Source organism: Protopterus annectens, chromosome 13.part0 (assembly GCF_019279795.1).
Source record: "Protopterus annectens isolate FY-2018-M chromosome 13.part0, PAN1.0, whole genome shotgun sequence".
NCBI classification, from domain to species: Eukaryota; Metazoa; Chordata; order Ceratodontiformes; family Protopteridae; genus Protopterus; species Protopterus annectens.
The window spans coordinates 749,596,953-749,619,884 of NC_056747.1; the positions used below are offsets into that span (position 1 = coordinate 749,596,953).

The window sequence follows — 22,932 nt, forward strand, 5'->3', positions numbered from 1 at the left end:
AGACCTAACAAAGTATTCATAGACGTAATGGTTCTGCAAATACACACAACAGGACATGCTGGCAAGCTGCGTCCTGATACCAGCATATTCCCCATCTAAGGAATAACCTACCCCTACATATTAAGTAAAGCAGTACCCCAGCTACATTCAGGAATAACTGAGACAACTGGATGGGCATTCACAAATTCCCCTGGGCATATCTTCAGTGTCCCACATTGAAGCAGGAGGAAACTATGTCTTGTGGCATAACTGAAAATGGTCTAACAACTGATTATCTGCTATCAACCTATGAATAGAAAACTTTTTCAGGTGATGTTAGTGCCTTCCTCTTATATTACAGTACAAATGTGTAATCTAATGATTTTGAAAGTACATACAGATTCCTGTAAAGATTATACAGCCAAACAGAAGTATAGTAGTGTGAACATTCTTATTACTAGAGATCTTTGAGTAAGATCTCTCTCCTGCTCTATGTCCAACCATCTGGTACAACTTCCAGAGGTTCTGCCAACACAGGGCGGCACTCTGTCAGTAGGATTTTCAGTATAAAGGGGAAAGGCACCCATGCCATTTTTATTTTTTTAAATGAAATTAAATGTTTATATATATATATATATATATACACATATACATACATACATACATACAGACATGCACACACAAATGCGTGCACACACACAGTTTTTGAGGGTGGCTATGTGGGTGGACACCAGCAAATGAGCTTGTACAACACAAGTCAGCCAGAAAATATGGGCCACCTTCAGAAAAAGCTTGAAATGCAGAAAAAATGGCTGACCCAAAAAAGAAAATAGAATTCTCGCTATAAAGTCTACAGTAGGCAAAAGCAGAAAAGGGGGCGAAGGGAAGGATCTTACACAGACCTAGAGAAGTGAATGGAGGAAAGAAGCCAATACTGCATTAGTGATTTTCATCTACCATCGGCATTTCTTGCAACTATGCTGGCACACATTTTCTGCATTCATTGTAAGGCTCAGTGCTGTGGTATGAATCATTACATGAGGAAAACTGCTAAAGCAGTACCTGAGCTGGACACATACTTAGGGTGGGACAGTGCATTGGTCCTATAGGACTGAAGTGGCAAAGTCTGCCAGGCTGCTGGACTGACTGTCCAGATCCTAGTGAGTAAAAAAGGCATGACCAGGGGGTCCAGGTTGTTAAGTCATACATACTGTAGTGTACCAAAAAAGGCTGTCAGTAGAAACTGTTCTTTTAGATTGTGCTATAATCTGGGCCTGTAATGACAAGGAGGTCACACAAAAGGCAGTATCAAACTGCCATTCAGAGTGTCTTGTGTTGTTCAGAAACAGAATTTTTTTTAGCAGGCATGAAGAATACAAAGAACTGGTTGTCATAAAAAATGTAGCCCTGCGCTGTCCTTGTACATCCAATATGAGCAGAACGTTTACTTTTCCTTGTTTTGGGAGTGTAGGAAAAAACTGGAAGATGGATATCCCTGGCGAAATGCAAAATCTGAGACCACTTTAGGCATAAATGAGAGATCGTTCTAAGGGTCACTATCTTTGTGGAAGACCATGTAAGATGTTCTCTGCATATCATAACCTAAAATTCTTCTAGTCAAGGTGATGGCCAACAGAAAACATTTTGAAGGAAAAAAAAAACTCTAGTGCTGCTGAGGCTGCCAATTCAAAGTATACATGAACCAGTTTTTGCATAAACAAATTTAGATTTCATTGAAAAGGAACCAGTATCTTTGATAGCTTCAGATGTAAACTTCCCTTCTGAAAAAATTGCTTTAACAGAATGTACCTGATGTGTGAAGTATTATTTGGGGGATTGGAACTGTTAATAGCAGAGGAGGAAAAGGATAGTACAGTTTTGTACCTACCATAAATGTAGATGTCCGATAGGTATGCATCTGCAGTCATAACATATGGGTTGTCCTGCCTCAGGCAGCCCTTCGGTCGGCCGGATTCCAAAGTCTGGGTCTGGCCTCGGCTGATGTCGCACTTTCCCCGACGTCAGAGCGTCTGGGGTATAAAACCATCAGCCGACGCCATTTTCCTCAGTGTTTCTTGCCCCAGATGCCAGGTGCCCTCTAGGAAGGCCAAATTTGGAGGAATGCAATAAATTCCAAACATTTTCCAAAATATATACATATATATATATATATATATATATATATATATATATATATATACAAACACATACACCATAATAGATCCCCCAGCTAGCTAATGGAGGGGTAAGCACCCTAGGAATACCACAGAGGGGAAGGAGGGAGGGTAAACCTGACTGCAGATGCATACCTATCGGACATCTACATTTATGGTAGGTACAAAACTGTACTATGTCCTTCAAGGATGCATCTGCAGTCATAACATATGGGTAGAATACCATAGCCAATCTGGGGAGGAGGTACTAAGAAAAGGATGGTGTAGTTAAGATACCCTGCAGGACTGCTGTAGCAAAACCTGCTCTGGATCTGGAGTATAAAGGTAAATTGTAATGTTTGGCAAATGTATGCATGGAGCTCCATGTAGCAGCTTCTAAAATGTCCTTGGTAGCCACCCCTCTTAGGAAGGCTGTAGTGGTGGCTGTGGCCCTCGTGGAATGAGGCCTAATGTTTGCAGGAACTGTCTTTCCATGAAAGGAGTAACAAAATCGAATGCAATTTCCTATCCACTTTGAAATTGTCTGTTTGGAAATTGCTTTTCCTTGTACCCCAGCAGCATATGCTACAAGGAGTTCGTCAGTCTTTCTGCAACTTTTAGTTCTGTCCAAGTAGTAGCGTAGTTGTCTGTGTATATCCAGAGTGTGTAGAAGTTTTTCCCCTTTATTTTGTGGATTTGGGAAGAATGTAGGCAAGTGAATAGCTTGGTTCAGGGATACCCTAGATACCACCTTTGGCATAAAAGTAGGAATGGTTCTCAATGAAACTCTGTCCTGATGGAAGATAAGAAATGGCTGTACTGCCATTAAAGCTTGTAACTCAGATACTCTTCTTGCTGAAGTTATGGCCAGAAGGAATGCAGTTTTCCAAGACAGAAACTGTAGATCCGTCAATGCTGCTGGTTCAAAGGGAGGAAGTGTTAGTTTCTCCAGCACAAAGTTGAGATCCCAAGTAGGTAAAGGGGGTTTCCTTGGAGGATTGATGTTTTTGATTCCTCTCAGAAATTGTCTGAGGAGAGGATGCGAGAAGATAGGTGGATCACCATTGTATTCTGCTGAAATTGCTGAGGCATGAATCTTAATGGAAGAATAGGACAGGCCATTGTGGAACAATTCTGCTAAGTATTCCAGAATATGTGCCATGCTCGCCACTGTCACATCTAAGCCTTTTGTTGTGTTCGAAATGAGAAATCTTTCCCATTTTGCTGAGTATGTCTTCCTTGTGGAAGGCCGACGAGCTTCCATAATAATGTCCTTTACTCTCTGTGATAAGTTATTTTGAGGGGGGTTTATGGAATTCTCCAGGCAGTTAGCTGCAATGTTTTCAAGTTGGGATGCATGATCTTGAAATTGTTCTGCGTCAGAAGAAGAGGCCATAGGGGGAGAGGCCATGGTTTCGTCTGTGACATGCTCCTCAATAGTGGGTACCAGTGCTGCCTTGGCCAGTCTGGAGCTATTAGAATCACTCTTGGCTGTTCTGCCCTGATCTTCAGTAAAACCTTGGACATTAATGGGAGAGGTGGGAAGGCATAAACTTTTAGAGCTTTCCAGCTGAAAGAGAGAGTCCACCCTCCAAGCTTGTGGGTGGTATGTCCTTGAGCAGAATGTCTTCAGTTGATGATTGTGGGGCGAGGCGAACAGATCTATCTCAGGCTTTCCCCATGCTTGTGTTATGAGTAGAAAGATGTCTGGGTGCAGCATCCATTCGTGTGCATCCATGGTAGTTCTGCTTAAGCTGTCTGCCAGTGCATTTTCTTTCCCTGGTACAAACTGGGACTGTAGTTGGATATTGAGTTTCAAACATAGTTCCCATAGATTCATGGTCAGCCTGCATAGAGGGTAGGAATGCGTGCCTCCTTGCTTGTTTATGTACCACATGACTGTGGTGTTGTCTGTCCTTATTAACAGGTGGCCTTGATGGAGGAAAGGTTTGAAGGCCTCGATTGCGTGTATCACTGCCAGCATTTCCTTTTGGTTTATGTGCATGCGCAGCTGCCCTTGAGACCATAGGCCTTGGATACATTTGCTCTCCATGTGTGCTCCCCATCCTCTGTCTGAAGCGTCCGTGGTGATGGTTTGTTTTGTTTTTGGTTTGTTGAAAGCAACCCTCTGTTGGACTGGCAGGCTTGAGCCCACCACAGGAATTCCTTTTGAAGGCAAGGAATGATTGGTATCAAAGTTTCCAAACTGTGACTGTGCTGAGACCATACACTCCTTAGGTACCACTGTAATTTTCTCATATGCAGCCTGGCTTGTGGAATCAGAATTATGCAGGATGCCATGTAACCCAGGGCCTGCAGGATTTTCCTTGCAGTTAGCTGAGTTTGTCTTGTCAGATTCATGAAGTAATCCGGAAGTTGTTTTTGTTTTTCTTCTGTGAGAAAGGCCATTTGGGTGGTTGTGTCTAGATCTGCACCCAAAAAGGTTATCCTTTGGGATGGAACAAGTCTTGATTTTTGGATGTTGACTGTGTATCCCAAGGCCTGTAATAGGTGGATGGCATAGTCCAAGTCCTTTATCAAATTTTTCTTGTTGTCCGCTTGTATAAGGCAGTCGTCCAGATATGGGTAGATTTGAATCCCTGAAGTCTGCAGTGTGCAATTAGTGATGCCAGGCATTTCGTGAATACTCTGGGCAGTAGATAAGCCAAAGGGCAATGCTGAGAATTGATAATGCTCTGATCCTGCAAGAAATCTGAGGTGTCTTCTGCAACTTTGTCGAATAGGGACATGCAGGTATGCCTCCTTGAGATCTAGAGTCACCAGCCAAGACTCCTTGCCCAGCATGGGAAGAAGTTGCTGTAGGGTCAGCATCTTGAATTTTGGCACAATGAGGTAAGTATTCAGTGCGGACAGGTCGAGAATAGGCCTCCATTGATTTTCTTTTCTTGGAACAAGGAATAATCTGGAGTAAAATCCTTGGCCTTGTTCTGAAAGAGGTACCTTTTCTATGGCTTTCATTTGTATTAAGTTGTTGATCTGTTTTAAAGCCTCTGCCCTCTGATTTGGTGGCAGGTTTGGCATTCCATTTCTTCTTGGAAAAGTGTGAAAGTGGAACCTGTATCCTTTGTCTATTATTTGCAGTGTCCATGTGTCCCTTGTAATGTAATGCCAGTTCTTTGAGAATAAAGAAAGCTTTTCACCCAAAGGTGCTTCCAATTGAGCCCTGGTCGGCGGAATCAAAGGAAAGTCATTGAGTCTGTCCAGGTGTAGTAGTTGCTGTTGCTGTTCCTGCACAACCTCTCTGGTTGGTAGGCTGCCACTGACGGCCTCTGTAGGAGCCTCTAGCTTGCCCTCTACCTCTGGGATCTGTCCGAGTCTGGAAAGGACCAATTCTTAGTAGGCCAGTTTCTGCTGAATCTCGGTGGTTGTACTTGCAGAAAGTCCTTAACTGTTTGCACAGATTTTGCCTTTTCTTCAAACTTCTTTAAGACCTCCTGAGCCGAGGAACCAAACAATTTTTGTTTTTCCATTGGAGCATCCAGGAGTTTAGCTTTAACATGGTCTGGTAAAGATTCTTCCTTCAGCCAGGCATGCCTACGAATAACTGCCCCAGTCATAGCTGACCTACATGAAGCTTCCAGTGCATCATAACCACACTGCAAAAAATGATTACTAACCTGCTGTGAGTTATGTACCAGATCCTGAAGGGATTTACGGTCAAGGGGTTCAGAAGAGGAAAGCTTCTTATGCAATTCATCTAACAAATACTCTTGGTACTGTATCATATGAAATTGACAATTTAATGCCCTCATGGAAAGAGTTGCAGAAGTATATACCTTCTTTCCCCATCTCTCTAAAGCTCTAGACTCCCTTTCAGAAGGTAGAGGATTTTTGGCAGTGGCAGCTGCAACCCCTTTTGGGCTCTGAGAAATAGTATCTGGGTCTGCAGAATGGACCTTGTACAGATGTAGATGAGAATCTGGGACCCTGTAGTATCTATCAGGTTTGGCAGGGGCCGGATGGAGAGAATCAGGGGCTGTACTAACATCATTGTACACATCATCAATAACATTCAAAACAGGAGGTATAGCTAAGGGCCTATGCTGAGGTAAATGTAAAAAGGTCCTTAATCTCTTTCTAGAATCAGAAAATTCCTGACCCTGCCATTGAAAATGTTCTCTCATAGAGTGTAGTGTCTCACCAAAGGAAAACTCTTCAGGAGGGGAGGCCGAAGGGATAGATTCTTCAGCATCAAAATCCTCGTAGGCCGAATAAGCCTCCTCCTGGTGATCTGACAACACAGATCCATCTGTAGACTCATCTGAAGAGTGTTGGTCAGAGGGCTCAGTCCTGGGCCTTTTGTCTGGTGGTGGTTGAGAGCCCCTGTCCGGGTGAGGCTGAGAACCTCTAATTAAAGAGATAAGATCCTCTGCAAGGCTGAGGATCTGAGAACTAGAAGAAGGTCTCTGAGAGGTAGTCTTGGGAGGCAAAGCTTTAGCAAGTTTAGCAGCTTTAGCCCTGGAAAAAGCCTTAATGGACATGGAAGCAGGGGGTCTGGCTGCACCACGTGCAGGAGTAGACTTGTCCAAAGGAATGGTGTCGGACATTTCCTGGACACTGGTTTCAGTAGGTAGCTCAGTAGCCGACTCAGCCGGGCCTCCAGGGCCGCGTGGTCGATTGAGTGGATTCGGTTAAAGGAAGTACCGAGGACTCGGTTTCGCCGAACCGAGACACTCCGGTAGGCCTAACCGTGGTTTCACCGAAACCGCGGCCGCGAAATGTCGGTCCTTGTCCTTCCGTTTTTTCACCAAATGCGATGTCGTAGTCTCCGACAGCATCTTATATGCAAAATTAGCCCCAAAGAATTCCTCTGCAAACTCCGACCGACGTCTAAGAGTTCGTCGGTTGAAGGAAGCACAGGCTGAACAGGCCGAGACGTCGTGGTCTGGGCCTAAGCAAGGGAGGCAGTAAGAGTGGAAATCCTTATGAGGTATTTGTTTCCCACAAGTTAAACAATTATTTACTTTATCTGACATCGGCTGAGGCAAGAAAGAGTCCCCAATGGGGTACTTAGCTTTTTCGAAGTCTTCTGTAGCTGAATCACAGGAGCTGACCGACCGGCACTTGTGAACTGCTTCTGCTTCGGGCACCGCGCGGCAAGAAAGACTGAGGAAAATTGCATCGGCTGATGCTTTTATACCCCAAACGCTCTGACGTCGGGGAAAGTGCGACATTAGCCGAGGCCAGACCCAGACTTTGGAATCCGGCCGACCGAAGGGCTGCCTGAGGCAGGACAACCCATATGTTATGACTGCAGATGCATCCTTGAAGGACATCTGTGTGAGTGTTGACCACATACTTAAAGGACAATAGAAACTTTTATTTTCTCCTTCTGCCATTAAGCAAAAGTAATGTCAGCAGTCACTGGCTTAACAGTTTTATCAACACAGTGGGATTTTTTTTTTTTTTTACCTTGTCTGGATCTCTCCTGTAGTCATAGAAAAATGAAAATGATGTACAGACACTTCAGCATTTCTACAGGGATGTGTTTCTCTGTCTGTATACTGAGGTTCTAGTACAGCTTCTCAAAACACCAGAGCTTGTAATGCAAAACTTCAGCAGTATATCCCCGGAGTACTCAGAAACACTTATCACTGGTACTCAGGTATGTGCATAACATGTGAATAAAGCATTTTTTAAAATGAGATTTTGCAAAAGGGCAGGTCCTCCCTCAGATTTTATTATTCTTACTCTAACATGACTGTAAACAAAAAAAAGAGTGATCACTGATGGGCAGCATAAAGTTTCTCTTGCTGTTTCTCTTGGAGGACAGGAAGGTTAAGGGAACACAAGAATTAAGCAATTTATGCAATGTTGGAGTGAATGATAATTGTTGAAAAGAGAACATATGTGATATAAAATGCATGAAAACGTATAACAATGAAAATGTAAACATGGCTTCTCTTCTTTTCTATTAATTTAAGCCTGACTATGTCATTAACTGAAAGTTAGGAATTCATAAAAAGCGTTTAAAAACAGTTCAGTCTATGTACAATGACTGTGCACATCATATAAACAACTGTACAAAACTACCTGTCTTTACTCAAGTTTGGGTCTTGCAGATAATTAAGGCTATAAAGTTCCCAGTGATCCTCATCCTATAAGTTGTGCTCAACTTCCTCAGTCTTCATTTTACCAAGTGATTCTGCACAAATCACTTAATCAGCCACTGCTCTTAGGATTCCACAGTAAAAGGACTTCAAACCAGTTATCTGACTAATTATATAAATAACTTCTAAAAAATGTGATACAGAGTCCTTGACCAAATGTCCCTCTGCCACAATAGGCTCCGATATGTCAAATCACACTGTGTCTTGCCTTATATAATGGAAAAAGGACTTCAACATTTCTGGAATCCAACCTCTGTCCTGCTCTCCAGGATCCTATTGGCTTTTATCACAGTTTTTTTCATAGTGCATTGCATGACTCATCCTAAGAGTGATATGCTATTTCCTCAGCCATGACCAGCAGTCCTGTCTTTGTTTGTTTGTGTCTTTCGGCTTTTCCCGGTTAGGGGTCACCACAGCGGAACTCTGGTCTGCTAATGATTGGTAGTGGATTTTTACGTACCGGGTTACCAGCCCTGACGCACAACCTTCAACGAAGGCATGCCCCATTCACGTATGCCTCCACACAGAAGACGCTCTAGCTGAGAATCGAACGGTACAATGTCTTGCTATGAGGCGACAACGCTACCGCAGCACCACCACCGCAGTTACAGCAGTCCTGTCTTTGTATTATCAGTAAAATGTAGTAGTAATGTGACAGGTATGACAAATACGCTACAAAGGACTTGCTTTATGAAAGGATGGTTCCACTCTCTACACTGAAGTAAATGTTTTAGCCCATAATAGTTCACCATAAAATGTGCGTACCATTAAAATACAAGATTAACAAAATAAAAACAAAACATGAAGACAGCTGTTAAAATCAATTAACTATGCAGCAAACTAATAAAACTGCTATGAAAGTATAATTAAGACAATCGTCAGTGAAATGGACTTCTTCAGCCAAGTTTTAGGCAACTGTTCTGCAAATCCAAAAATCAGTAGGTACAGAACCTGGCATGATTAGCTTTCAGCTTTTCCCCATTGCTCTGTTAACTGGTCCTGTACCTCCTCAGGCCACCTCCATGTCCCTTACCTGTGCTACAGACGCCTTGTGCTTCTTCATCAGTTCATTCATGTCCTCCTGCTCCTCCTCTAGTCGACTCTGCAAATCATTCTTCTCCCGCTGTAGACGACTGACCTGTTCTTCCAGCTGTTAGAAAGAAACCCAGAATAATCAGACAGGCAGGCTCCCATATTCTGAAACTCAGCACAATGAGCTTTAAATATAAGGCTGTGTGTGTGCGCGTTCTTTTGTAGGGGGGAAAGATAGCTCATCTGGCTGCCTTCCTAGATGAAGTAATGTGTACTAAATGCATATCAGCATGACAATAATGGTTATTCAGTAGTACAAAACTAACAATAAAACCAGGTAAATTAACATGTCACAGAAACTAATTAATGTACTGCAAAACAAAATGGTTTTAGGTTTAGGAGGAACCACATTCAATACATTTTATAATTTTCAAAACCAGCACTTTTTTGTTTTAAAATGGTTGAAAACTAAATATGAAATTTGCCACATGGTGAATTTGTAATTCTATACTGTTACACACACACACAAATTATTGTGAATCATCAAGAAGTGCATACTGAAATGGGGGTAGAAGATTATCCATCCCAAAGAAACATTACTGAGTTTATTATGGTGATTTGTGCTAGCACAAAGGTATACTTCCAAGAAAGAAGTGCTGTAAAATATGGCATACAAGCCTAGAAGTTTTTTTTTCCCTTTCTCTCTTGAGACAAGGCACCAGAAAAGTGTGTGTATTCCAGGAGGATATACAGAACCTTGCAAAAGATGTTTAATTCTGATGAAAGTACTACTACAGGTATTTGGAAACACGCATGCAAGCTAGAACAGTAAAAATGCTGCAAGCTGGATACATGAATGCAGTCAGTCAGTACTGTAAAATTGTGTTGTACTCTTAAATAACACAGTGTAACTTCCTGCATCTTAAAATAAGTAGTAAAACAAATGTATTGTGAAGGACTACTCTTTCAAACGACTTACAACTTGCGGAAATTTACTGGAAGATCACCAGTACAAGAAAGTATTAGCTGTATTATGCAAAGATTGAAAACACAGTGCGCATACATAAAGTTAAGCAGTAAACTAAATTTTAAAATTGAGAAGCAGTAAAAATATGTCTGTGTTCTCCAAGTGATGCTGGAAGATAAAAAGTACTGTTGTAATAACCTGGTAATCAAGTGTGGTTTGCCTACACAAGGTAGTCTGTAAAACTACTTCACTAATAAGCTGGGTATCGGGATGGATAAATTGCAAAATGATTGGTGTGGTAGTGTTTATAACTTAGAAAGCACTTTCTGCTGTTAATGATTTCTGTTGAAACTGCCACGAAGTAACTGACCTGTAGTTCTTTCTGCTGTTTAATACATACACTTATTAAATGTACTATTTGTTATGAAACTATGGATATCACACATTTAGAAAGCAATGTGTGCTGACACAGCGACAGGAAATAGAAATTTTTGTTTCAACTAAACACTCATGACTTAAGTGTGAGGAACAAAACAAGCAGGTGTAAAATGTGTGCCTTATGACCTGATGATAATGCAGCTGAACGCAATTTAAAGCAAAAACATGGTCATAAAGCTCTTAGAAAATACATTTTGCCTGCTATGGTGATCCAAAACTGAAAAACTTTTACAAAAAATGAAAATCGAAATGGATAAAAAGCAGAGCAATTTTTAGTTGATATCAGAGCTGTTGTAATGGACCCAAAAATTGTTCAAGCACTAAGACAATTTCTATCTAGAGGAAGCAAGGAGTGACTGCTCAGCATTTTTTTTGTTAAAAAATGGTTATATGTCTATTTGCAACTTGTATTTATTTTTTCACCTAGTCTAGACTGAATCTGTAATCTCTGTACTTCAAATACTGTTTGTACTAAAAATGTCTCTACTGAAAATGGGTCTTGCATGACCTAGTCAGATCTTCCCAGTAACCAAATGCAAATAAATAAATAGTACTGAGTTATAGGGTAAAGGTACCACATAGAAACGAATTAATGTCAACACATATTGTTGAAATAGCAAGCACCTTTGGGAAATTGAATTTCAGCAATTAAAAACCGTTAAAAGTAAAACATAAAGAAATTGATGCTTTGTCCAAAAGACACTATGAACTGTCTGCACAAGTCAGAGAAATGAAACAAAACAGTTCCAAGCAAACTGACACACAGGAATAAACAAAGAAATGGCTATGTTAAAACAAAGAAGTGATACAACTGCATCAGAGAATCAACACAGACTGGGTTATATAAAAAAAAAAAAAAAAAAAAAGAAAAAAACAAATAACTAAAGAAATGTAAGGAAATAATAACAGTGTCCACAAATAATCCAAAATATACAACTGAAAAATGCTCCAAAACCATATTCTTTAATAATTTCTTCTGTTATTGCCAATTAATTTTTCTCCTTACAGTTTAAATCAATGGCCTGGAAAGATGCACTGAAACAGAATTTACAGCTAAGAGCACCAGGAAATGGTAATGTTTAGTACTGCTTCTCATGCCCATACTAACAGAAACAAGTTGACACAAACAATGAATAAAATCAAACAAGTCCACAACTGCTCATGCACTGAATGTTACTATGCTGTCATATCTCCACTGACCTAGCATGAGCACAGACATAGGCGATGAAATCAGACAGAGGAGCAAACAGCACCACACATCCAGAAATAGGAAAGGAAATGGTGGAAGACACTGCAGCACTGCTAGCAGGGTGAAACAACCAGTGGCACTTCAGCCAAATCGATGACAGGGGATACTGGTCTATTCAGTACGTATCTGTCTCAGCATGTCTATGTTCATATCTAGTAACAGGTTCAGTGTCTTCCAAAAGGAAGGAAGAGTGGTGCATCAGTCAGGGAAAAGGAAAAATATCGCGTAAAGTGCATTCTAAAAAAACATTCACTAGTTAAAGCATCGCATGGGAAGAAAGGGCAACAGTAAGTGGTCTTTGTTACTCTATGTCAAACAGCATAACAAAATTCACAGAAAACAGAGTCTCTGCCTACATGTCTGTGCGTCTGGTGTTGAGAGCCACATATCAGATGGATAAGATTTGGATTCAGGCAAACTTGACTATGGAATTACAAATAAAAAAAAAAATAAAATGTAAAAAAAAGTGTCAAAATAAAACAGGCAAGTAAAAATGCTGACAACTGTGCTTTAGGGAGTTTGACCTTTCCCAGCAGTACTAGAGATGTGAACCAGTGAAAACACATACCACAAAACAGTACAGATCAGACTAACATAGTAGCAGCATTACGTATAATCTAGGTACATGTGCTGCTGTTCAATCTTGCGCATATAAATGTGAGGCTAAAGCATGAGGTTACTTGAAAGGTAATGCATACAAATGTGAGGCTAAGGGCATGAGGTTACTTGAAAGGTAATGCACATCTTTTACCCTTTTGTGACAAACACCATCTCTGACAGTCGGTGACTTTTTACATTGCAATTATCAAAAAATAGGCAACTAAGAGTAGCTACGGACCATGCAAATGCAGACAGGACTGGACTAATAAAGAGTGAAGAATGGGTTTCTGAAAGTTAATGAATCTATTAGCACATAACTCTGAAACCAAATGACTTCCCTGACTGCTGCACAATGACATTCATCTTATTAAGGCAGCGCAGAACAGGCGTGCAAAAATTCCTAATACACTCCATTCATTTTCCAGTAAGCCCATTTAAATAAAAATGTAATTTAAAGCATGCAGTGCTTTATTTTACTTTCAGTCTGACTTAAGAATCTGTCCTCCTCTCAAAATGAGGTGCTTATTTTATTTCATTTTTTTTCATCATGATTGCCCTCTTTTTTTTCTCCTTCACCTGTTACCATTCATATTTACACAGTTTGCCACAGGTCACTCTGTTTTTCCTGCTTTACTATGGAAAGGAATTTAAACTAATTAGCAATGAGAAAAATAACACAGGTATCAGGTTTCTTGGTGCTAAATGGAATCAATGTTATAAGCTCTGAAAGAGACAGTCACCAAGCATGCCAAGTCTGGACATTCGGGATACTGATCACTTACAATTAGAACCACTGCTGTTGTTTACATATGCAGTAACCCAATTTAAGGATACCCTTATGATCCTACACTAAGTCATGGAGCCAAGAGCAGCTGCTACAAATATCTTGCCTCTGATTAAAGCAAGTATTTTCGAAAAGGTCAAGGTATGGCCTTTGCTGGCAACTCCCATGACCCCTAAAACACCTAGATGATTCACTGTTCCACTGCAAGGACAGGACCCAGATTGCTCCTCCCAAATCAGTGCCTCAACTATTACACAAAGTCTCCTTTCTAACTTCCTTGCATATGCTTTCTCAGGAAGGCTGAAGAAGGCAGTCCCCTATACCTGGAACAGAACTTCCTAGCCCCTTTTTAGAAAATAAGGATCACTATATGCCAGTTTGCCAATCCAGGTGTACTATCCCAGCCTTCCAAGCAATACCGAAAAGGTACTGACTGTGACCCCCAACAATGTCCAGTCAGCTACTTCAGCACTTCCCACTGCATCGCATCAACTCATGCAGTCTTACCACAGAACTGTTTACTTGCTTCATTGAGCTCACAATGAAATGGATAAAATTTGCCATCTGTTTCCTGCACATGTCCTTGAAGGAGGGCATATCCACTAGATTCAAGAATCCTGCAAAAGTACAGTTGTGTACACTTACCATAAATGTAGATGTCAGAGTGTATTCACTGTTGCAGTCATTACATTTGGGTAATCTGCTGGTAGGTTGCCCTCAGTCAGCCTGATTAACAAAGTCTTGGGTCCTGCGTCGGTTGCTGTCCCTTCTTCCATGACGTCAGGTCATCAGGGGTATAAAACATGCAGCTGACGCCATTACATCAGTTTTTCTTGCCCCAGATGTCAGGTGCCCCCCAAATGGGGAGCAAAAAAAAAAAATTATATATATATATATATATATATATATATATATATATATATATATATAGAAGTACATAATTTAAAACACAAAAAATATACGTCCAAACAAAAGCAAATACACCCAAAAAGGCTTTTAAGCATAGTAAAAGAAAGGAGTGGTATAGTAAGAGAAAAACGGGGCTGGAGGGTGGGTAACCAGGACTGCAACAGTGAATACACTCGAACATCTACATTTATGGTAAGTGTACACAACTGTACTATGTTCTTCGTGTTTCACTGTTGCAGGCATTACATTTGGGGAGAATCCCAAAGCTATGGTTGGGAGGATGGATTTATACAGAATTAGGACCAGCTATAAGGCCCTGCAGGACAGCAGTGGCAAAGCCAGCTCTGGATTTAGAGAAGAGAGGTAAATGGTAATGTTTGGTGAACGTATGACCTGAGCTCCAGGTAGCAGCTTCTAGAATGTCTCTGGTAGGAACCCCTCTGAGAAAGGCTGCAGAAGTAGATGCAGCCCTGGTGGAATGAGCCCTGATCCCCTTGGGGATAGGTTTACCATGGTGCATATAGCAGAAATGGATGCAATGGCTTATCCATTTTGAAACAGTCTGCTTTGAAATAGCTTTTGTTTCTGCCCCTGCAGAAAATGTCACCAATAGTTGTTCAGATTTTCTTACAGATTTCGTCCTGTTTAAGTAGAATATAAGCTGTCTGTGTACATCCAATGAATGCAGAATCTGCTCACCCTTGTTCTGTGGATTGGGGAAGAAAGTTGGCAGATGAATGGTCTGATTAAGAGCCACACTGGATACTACCTTAGGCATGAAAGATGGATTGGTCCGGAGAACCAGTCTGTCCAGATGAGAAATAATGAAAGGCTCCACTGCCATAAGAGCCTGTAATTCTGAAATCCTTCTAGCTGATGTGACTGCTAAAAGAAAAGCTGTTTTCCAGGAGAGAAATTTTAGGTCTGAAGTAGCAGCTGGCTCAAAAGGAGGGAGAGTGAGTTTTTCCAAAACAAAACTGAGGTCCCATGCAGGAGTTGGTGCTCTCCTGGGAGGTCTTAAATTCTTGGCCCCTCTGAGATACTTTAGCAGGGGATGAGAGAAGAGGGGAGGTTCTGTGTTGTAATGAGCTGAAATGGCAGAGGCATGGATTTTTATGGAAGAAAAAGATAGGCCCTTGTGAAGCATCTCAGTTCAGTATTGCAGAATCTGAGGAATATTGGGCATTGCTGTGCTTACTCCTTGTGACTGGTTCCAGGCACAGAATCTTTTCCATTTGTCAGAATAAGATTTTCTAGTACTAGGCCTTCTAGCCTCCAAAATGACATCCATCACTGGTTTGCTGAGGGATGCCAAGGGTGAAATTAGTTGATTAGCCACGCTGCAAGATTCAAACTTTGGAGATGAGTATGCAGAATTTGGTAGTTCTGCTGAGACAGTAGGTAGGAGGAAGGTGTGACAAATTGCGCAGGAGTGGGTACCAGTGTTGGCGAGGCCAGTCTGGAGCAATCAGAATCATTTTTGGTTTGTCCTGTTTGACTTTTAGTAGAACTTTAGAGAGCAAAGGCAGAGGGGAAAAGCATAGACTGATAGGTTTTTCCAGCTGAATGATAAGAGCATCCACTTTCCAAGCTTTTTTGTGATGAATTATTGTGCAGAATTTGTCCAACTGATAGTTCTGGGGTACAGCAAAAAGATCTATGTCTGGGTTCCCCCATTTGCGTGTCAACATGCTGAAAACTTGTGGTTCCAATTTCCATTCGTGTGGGTCCATAAGGTTTCTGCTTAGTTCGTCTGCCAGAGTATTTAGCTTTCCTGGCAGGAATTGAGCTTGAAGTTGTATCAATGCCATGGCTGGTCTGCAAAGGGGGTAGGAATGTGTACCCCCCCCCCTGCTTGTTTATGTACCACATAACTGTGGTGTTGTCTGTCTTTAACATTAGTTGTCCTGGATGAAAGTAGTCCTTGAAGGCTGTCAGAGCATTCTGTACAGCTAACATCTCTTTCTGATTGATATGTAGGTGCATTTGATTTGGGCTCCATTTGCCCCTGAATGCACTTCCCTGCCAGATGAGCCCCCCAAGCATAGTCTGATGCATCTGTTGTTATGGTTTGGCGGCAGGGGCTGAAGTGAATGGCAGTCCCTTGTTTTGGTGACAGGCTTCTGCCCACCATAGGAACTCTAGTTGCAGGCAAGGTATAATAGGAATCAGTGTTTCCAGGCTGTGACACTGCTGACTCCATAAACTTTTTAAGTACCAGTGAAAGTTCCTCATATGCAGTCTTGCATATGGAATTAGAACAATGCAGGAGGCCATGAACCCCAAAGCATGCAGAATTTGTCTTGCAGATAGCTGGGTTTTTGTGGCCACCTGTTTGAAGTAAGGCATCAACTGAATTTGGTTTTCTGGCATAAGGTAAGTCATCTGGGCAGTTGTATTCAAGCTTGCACCCAGGAATGTAATTTTTTGAGAGGGTACCAGTTGTGATTTCTTTTCGTTTATGGTGTACCCTAGACAAGTTAGAACCCTTTTTACAAATGCCAGATGCTTTAGAAGAATGTCCTTGTTTTCTGATTTAGACAATCGTCCAGGTATGGATATATCTGAATATTTCTTTGCCTGCAAAATGCAATTACTGGTGCCAGGCACTTTGTGAAGACCCTGGGCACAGTAGATACGTCAAAGGACAGTGCAGAGAACTGGTAATGCAAGTAGCCTGCTTTGAAGCGGAGGTATCTTCTGCAAGATTCCCTGATTGGGATATGCAGGTAAGCCTTTTTAAGTCTAGGGTTACCAACCAGGCATCTTTGCCTAGCATAGGTAGTAACTGTTGAAGAGTCAGCATCTTGAATTTTGGAATGTCCAGAAATCTGTTTAGAGTGGATAAGTCCAGAATTGGATGCCATGATTTGCCTTTTCTGGGTACCAGGAAAAGTCTGGAATAGAAACCTTGTCCCTTTTCCTTTTCTGGTACTGGTTGAATAGCCTCCATGTTCATGAGGGACAGAACTTGTTTCTGGGCCTCTGCCCACTGATTTGGGGGCAGATCTGGCCATCTGTTTGGGATCGGCAACATGTGGAAGTGAAATCTGTATCCCTGGGATACTATATTTAAAACCCATTTGTCCTGGGTAATAAGTTGCCAGTTTCGTGCATGAAGTGCTAGTTTTCCCCCCAAAGGGCCGGCTAAGAGGTAAGTGCTTGGTGATTGTAGAGGGAGGTCACTGAGACTGTTTACCATAGGGAGGTGCCTTGTTGCTTCCAGATTTGGAGATGGAGGCACCCCATTTTTTTGTTCTAAAAGTTCCTTGTGACTGAAACCTGGAGCCTTTGGAATGTCTTGATTTGACTTGAGCAGCTCTCGAGGGGATTGGAAAGGACCAGTTCTTAGTAGGCCAGTGCCTACTAAATCTTGGAGATTGCACTTGTAAGAAATCTTTCACAGTTTGCATAGATTTAGCTTTATCTTCCATCTTTTTTAACACTTCTTCAGCCTTATTACCAAAGAGACGGTCCTGTTGTAAAGGAGCATCCAACAATTTTGCTTTAACATGGTCAGGAAGAGTTTGCTCTTTGAGCCAAGCATGCCTTCTTAGCACAGATCCAGTTACAGCATCCCTGCAAGAGGCCTCCAAGGAATCAAAACCACATTGCAAAGTATGTTTTCCAACTTGTTTAGCTGAATGCAATAAATCCTGCAATTCTTTATTTTCCACACCGTCAGAGATTAACATAACTTTCTGTTTAAGTAGTCCCATGATATACTGTTGATATTTAAGCATATGAAATTGACAGTTTAAAGCCCTGATTGCCAAGGTTGCAGACGTGTAAACCTTCTTACCCATCTATCCAGCTCCCTGGAATCTCTATCAGAAGGGGTAGGATTTTTGGCAGTAGAGGCCTTAATGCCCTTGGGACCCTGAGAAATAGTTTCAGGATCAGCAATAGGGTTTTTGAAAAGGAATTTCTGGGAGTCAGGAAAGTACAGTTTTGTACCTACCATAAATGTAGATGTCCGAACTGGATAGCATCTGCAGTCATAACAACTGGGTTGTCCTGTCGTCAGGCAGCCCTTCAGTCGGCCGGATTCCAAAGTCCGGGTCCGGCTTCGGCTGATGTCGCACTCCACCCGACGTCATCTCTGCTGGTCTTCGGGTATAAAAGCATCAGCCGACGCCATTTTCCTCAGTGTTTCTTGCCCCAGATGCCAGAAGCCCTCTTGCAGGCTAAAATTTGGATAGATGCCAATGTTTCCAAATAGATAGAGGTAAACACAACAATAAGCATGTATGTACATATATACAAACAAATACACCATAAAAGACTCCCCCCCAACAGCTAGCTATTAGGAGGGTAAACACCCTAGGAGTACCACAGAGGGGAAGGAGGGAGGGAGGGTAATCCTGACTGCAGATGCTATCCAGTTCGGACATCTACATTTATGGTAGGTACAAAACTGTACTATGTCCTTCATGGATGCATCTGCAGTCATAACAACTGGGTAGAATACCATAGCCAACTAGGGGAGGAGGAAAAAGGTAGATTATGGTGTGTTTAGGATCCCTTGCAGTACAGCAGTGGCAAACCCTGCTCGGGATCTGGAATATAGAGGCAAATTATAATGCTTGGCAAATGTATGCACGGAGGTCCAAGTAGCCGCCTCAATAATGTCTTTAGTTGCCACTCCTCGTAAGAAGGCTGTGGTAGTGGCTGTTGCCCTTGTAGAATGAGGTCTTATGTTCTGTGGAATTGGTTTTCCATGGAAGGAGTAACAGAATCGTATGCAATTTCCTATCCATTTGGAGATTGTCTGTTTGGAAATAGCTTTTCCTTCCCTTCCTGTTGCATAGGCTACAAAAAGTTGGTCAGTCTTTCTGCTATTTTTGTTCTGTCCAAGTAGTAGCGTAGCTGTCTATGTACATCCAAGGTATGCAGTATTCTTTCCCTCTGTTTTGTGGGTTGGGAAAGAAGGTAGGTAGGTGGATTGCCTGGTTTAAAGACACTCTGGATACCACCTTGGGCATAAATGTAGGATTAGTCCTCATGGACACTCTATCTTGGTGGAAGATTAGGAAGGGTTGCACTGCCATTAAGGCCTGTAGTTCTGAAACCCTCCTTGCTGAAGTAATTGCCAGTAGGAAAGCAGTTTTCCATGACAGGTGTTGTAGGTCTGCTGTTGCTGCTGGTTCAAAGGGTGATAGTGTCAATTTTTCTAGCACAAAGTTCAAATCCCAAGCTGGTAATGGTGGTTTCCTTGGAGGTTTTACATTCTTGATTCCTCTGAGGAACTGCCTGAGCAAAGGGTGCGAAAAAACAGGTGGATCAAAGCTGTATTCTGCTGAAATAGCTGATGCATGTATCTTGATGGAGGAGTAGGACAGGCCTGAATGAAGAAGTTCGCCAGATACTCCAGAATGTTAGGCATATCTATGTTTGACACATCTTTTCCTCTTTCTGTACTCCAAATGACAAACCTTTTCCATTTTCCAGCATAGTTCCTTCTTGTTGAAGGTCTGCGTGCTTCAAGAATAATGTCTTTTACTCTTTGGGAAAGTTCTGGATTAGCTGCTGCTATGTGATGTTCCATGCAGTTAGTTGCAACGTTTTTAGGTTTGGATGTATGATGCTGTAGTTGTTCTGAGTTAACATCAAAGGCATCAGGGGTATTGGCCACATATTGTTGCGAGACATACTCCTCAGTAGTGGGTACCAGTGTTGTCTTGGCCAGTTCGGAGCTATCAGGATTATCCTTGGACGTTCTTCCTTGATTTTCAGTAGTACCTTGTGTATCAAGGGAAGAGGTGGGAATGCATATGCTGTTAGGCCTTTCCAGTTGAAGGAGAGCGAATCCACTTTCCATGCTAGTGGGTGGAATGTCCTTGTGCAGAATTTTTTGAGCTGGTGATTGAGAGGTGATGCGAATAGGTCTATCTGTGGCATTCCCCATTTCTTTGAGATGGTCTTGAAGATGTCCGGGTGCAGCTTCCATTCGTGGGCATCCGAAGTGGTTCTGCTTAATATGTCTGCTAGAGTATTGTCTTTCCACGGTACAAACATTGCCTGTAACTGGATGTTGTAGCTGAGTGCCAGGGTCCACAGCTCCAAGGTCATTCTGCATAGGGGGTATGAATGAGTGCCTCCCTGTTTGTTGATGTACCACATGACTGTGGTGTTGTCTGTCCTTATCATCAACTGGCCCTCCTTGAGAAATGGTTTGAACTTTTGGATTGCCAGTTTTACTGCCAGCATTTCTTTTAGGTTGATGTGCAGGTGAAGTTGATCCTGTGTCCACAATCCTTGCACGCATTTGTCCAGCATGTGGGCCCCGCATCCTAGGTCTGAAGCGTCTGTTGTGATGGTCTGGCTTGCTTGACATCTGCGAAAGGGTAGGCCTGGGTTTGACTGGCATGCCTGAGCCCACCATAGGAACTCCTGTTTTAAGCATGGAATTAGTGGGATTTCTGTTTCTAGACTGTGTCTGTGTTGGGACCATAAATTCTTTAGGTACCACTGTAGTTTTCTCATATGTAGTCTGGCAAATGGAACCAAGATTATGCATGATGCCATGAAGCCCAAGGCCTGCAGTACTTTTCTTGCTGTTAACTTGTTCAGTTTTGTTAGTGCCAAGAAGTAAAGAGGAAGTGCTTCATGCTTTACTGTAGTCAGGACTGCCATTTGTTTTACTGTGTCCAATTCCGCCCAAGAATGTCCTTGTTTGGGATGGTATCAGCCTTGACTTTTGTAAATTGACTGTGTATCCCAGTGCTTGTAGCAAGTAAATGACCCTTTGTAAATCTGTTGTCAGCTTGCTTTTGTTGTCCCCTTGTAGCAGGCAGTCGTCCAGGTATGGGTAAATTTGAATTCCCTGTAGTCTGCAATGGGCGATTACTGATGCCAGGCATTTTGTGAATACTCTGGGCAGTAGATAAGCCAAAGGGCAATGCTGAGAATTGATAGTGCTCTGATCCTGCAAGAAATCTGAGGTATCTTCTGCAGATTGGTCGAATGGGGACGTGCAGGTATGCCTCCTTGAGATCTAGAGTTACCAGCCAAGACTCCTTGCCCAGCATGGGAAGAAGCTGCTGTAGGGTCAGCATTTTGAATTTTGGGACAATGATGTATGTATTTAAGGTGGACAGGTCGAGAATTGGTCTCCAACTTTTCTCCTTTCTTGGAACTAGGAATAGTCTGGAATAGAACCCCTTTCCTTGCTCTGCTGTTGGCACTCTTTCCACAGCTCTCATGTTTGCTAACTCCATTATCTGGCGTAGAGCCTCTGGTTTTTGATTTGGAGGTAGATTTGGCATTCCTCTTTTGACTGGTAAAGTGTGGAAGTGAAACCGGTAACCTTGATCTATGGTTTGTAAAATCCACTTGTCTTTTGTTATGCAGTGCCAGTTCCTTGAAAATAAGGTTAACTTTCCGCCTAGAGGAGCTGCTATTTGTTCCCTGGTAGGCGGATTTAGGGTTAAGTCACTGTGGTTGTGCTGATGTAGTGGCAGTGGCTGTGTCTGTGCCTCTGTTGTTACCTTGCCACTGTCGTCCTCTGTAGGCACCTCCTCTGGATTGGTTTCTGCCTCTGGAACGTCTATTCCTGCCCCTTTGAAATTTTGTGGAGTCAGGAAAGGACCAATTTTGGCAGGCCAGTTCCTGCTAAACCTTGGGGTTGAACCTGCAAGAAATCTTTAACAGTTTGAACAGATTTTGCCTTTTCTTCCATTTTCTTCATAACCTGCTGGGCAGGTGTACCAAACAAACTTGTCTTGTCCATAGGAGCATCTAGCAGCTTAGCTTTAACATGATCCGGTAAAGCTTGTTCCTTTAGCCATGCATGCCTTCTTATCACTGTGCCTGTCATGGCTGATCTAAATGAAGCCTCCAGTGCATCATAGCCACATTTTAAGGAATGGTTGCTAACCTGTTGTATGTTATTTACCACCTCTAATACATATTTCTTATCAAGAGATTCATCAGTGGTTAGTTTTTTAGTTAACTGATCAAGCATAGACTCTTGGTATTGTATCATGTGAAACTGACAGTTTAAAGCTCTAGCTGAGAGAGTAGCTGAAGTGTAGACCTTTTTACCCCATCTGTCTAATGACCTTGCTTCCCTTTCAGAAGGAATAGGGTTTTTAGCTATGGTCGTGGCTACTGCCTTGGGACCCTGGGATATAGTTTCTGGGTCTGCAAGTGGGGCCTTGTAAAGGTGGTGATGAGTATCTGGCACCCTGTAAAATCTGTCTGGTTTGGCAGGGGCTGGGGGTAAAGAATCTGGAGCGGAGCAAACATCATTGAAAGCATCATCCACCACAGAGAGAACAGGAGGTATAGCTAAGGGCCTGTGCTGTGGGAGGTGCAGAAAGGTCCTAAGTCTTTTTCTGGAGTCTGAAAAGTCCTGTTGCTGCCATTGGAACTGTTCTCGCATGGCATGCAAGGTTTCCCCAAAGGAGAATTCTTCTGGTGGGGAAGCAGCTGGAATGGATTCTTCAGCATCAGAATCTTCAAAATTGGAGAAGGGAGCCTCTGGCTGGTCAGTTATGTCTGATTCATCAGCAGATTCATCAGAGGACACTGGCTCAGGGGGCTCTGCCCTAGGTCTCTTCTCTGGGGGCTGAGAGGCCCTATCTGGGTGAGATTGAGATCCTCTGATTAAAGAAATTAAATCTTCTGCCAAGGTAAGCATTTGGGAACTAGAAGAGGGCCTGGATGTGGGGGGTTTAACAGGCACT

General features: G+C 42.3%; 1 protein-coding gene across 7 annotated transcripts in view; it reads right to left on the minus strand.

The window, feature by feature from the left end:
* Positions 1-22,932, minus strand: part of MYO18A (myosin XVIIIA) — a 2,129,602-nt gene that overhangs the window by 333,147 nt on the left and 1,773,523 nt on the right. For all 7 annotated transcript variants that reach the window (XM_044054445.1, XM_044054444.1, XM_044054446.1 and 4 more), the window contains one exon: positions 9,297-9,413. In XM_044054445.1, coding sequence (XP_043910380.1) covers positions 9,297-9,413 — 117 coding nt within the window. The remainder of the gene's footprint in view (positions 1-9,296; positions 9,414-22,932) is intronic.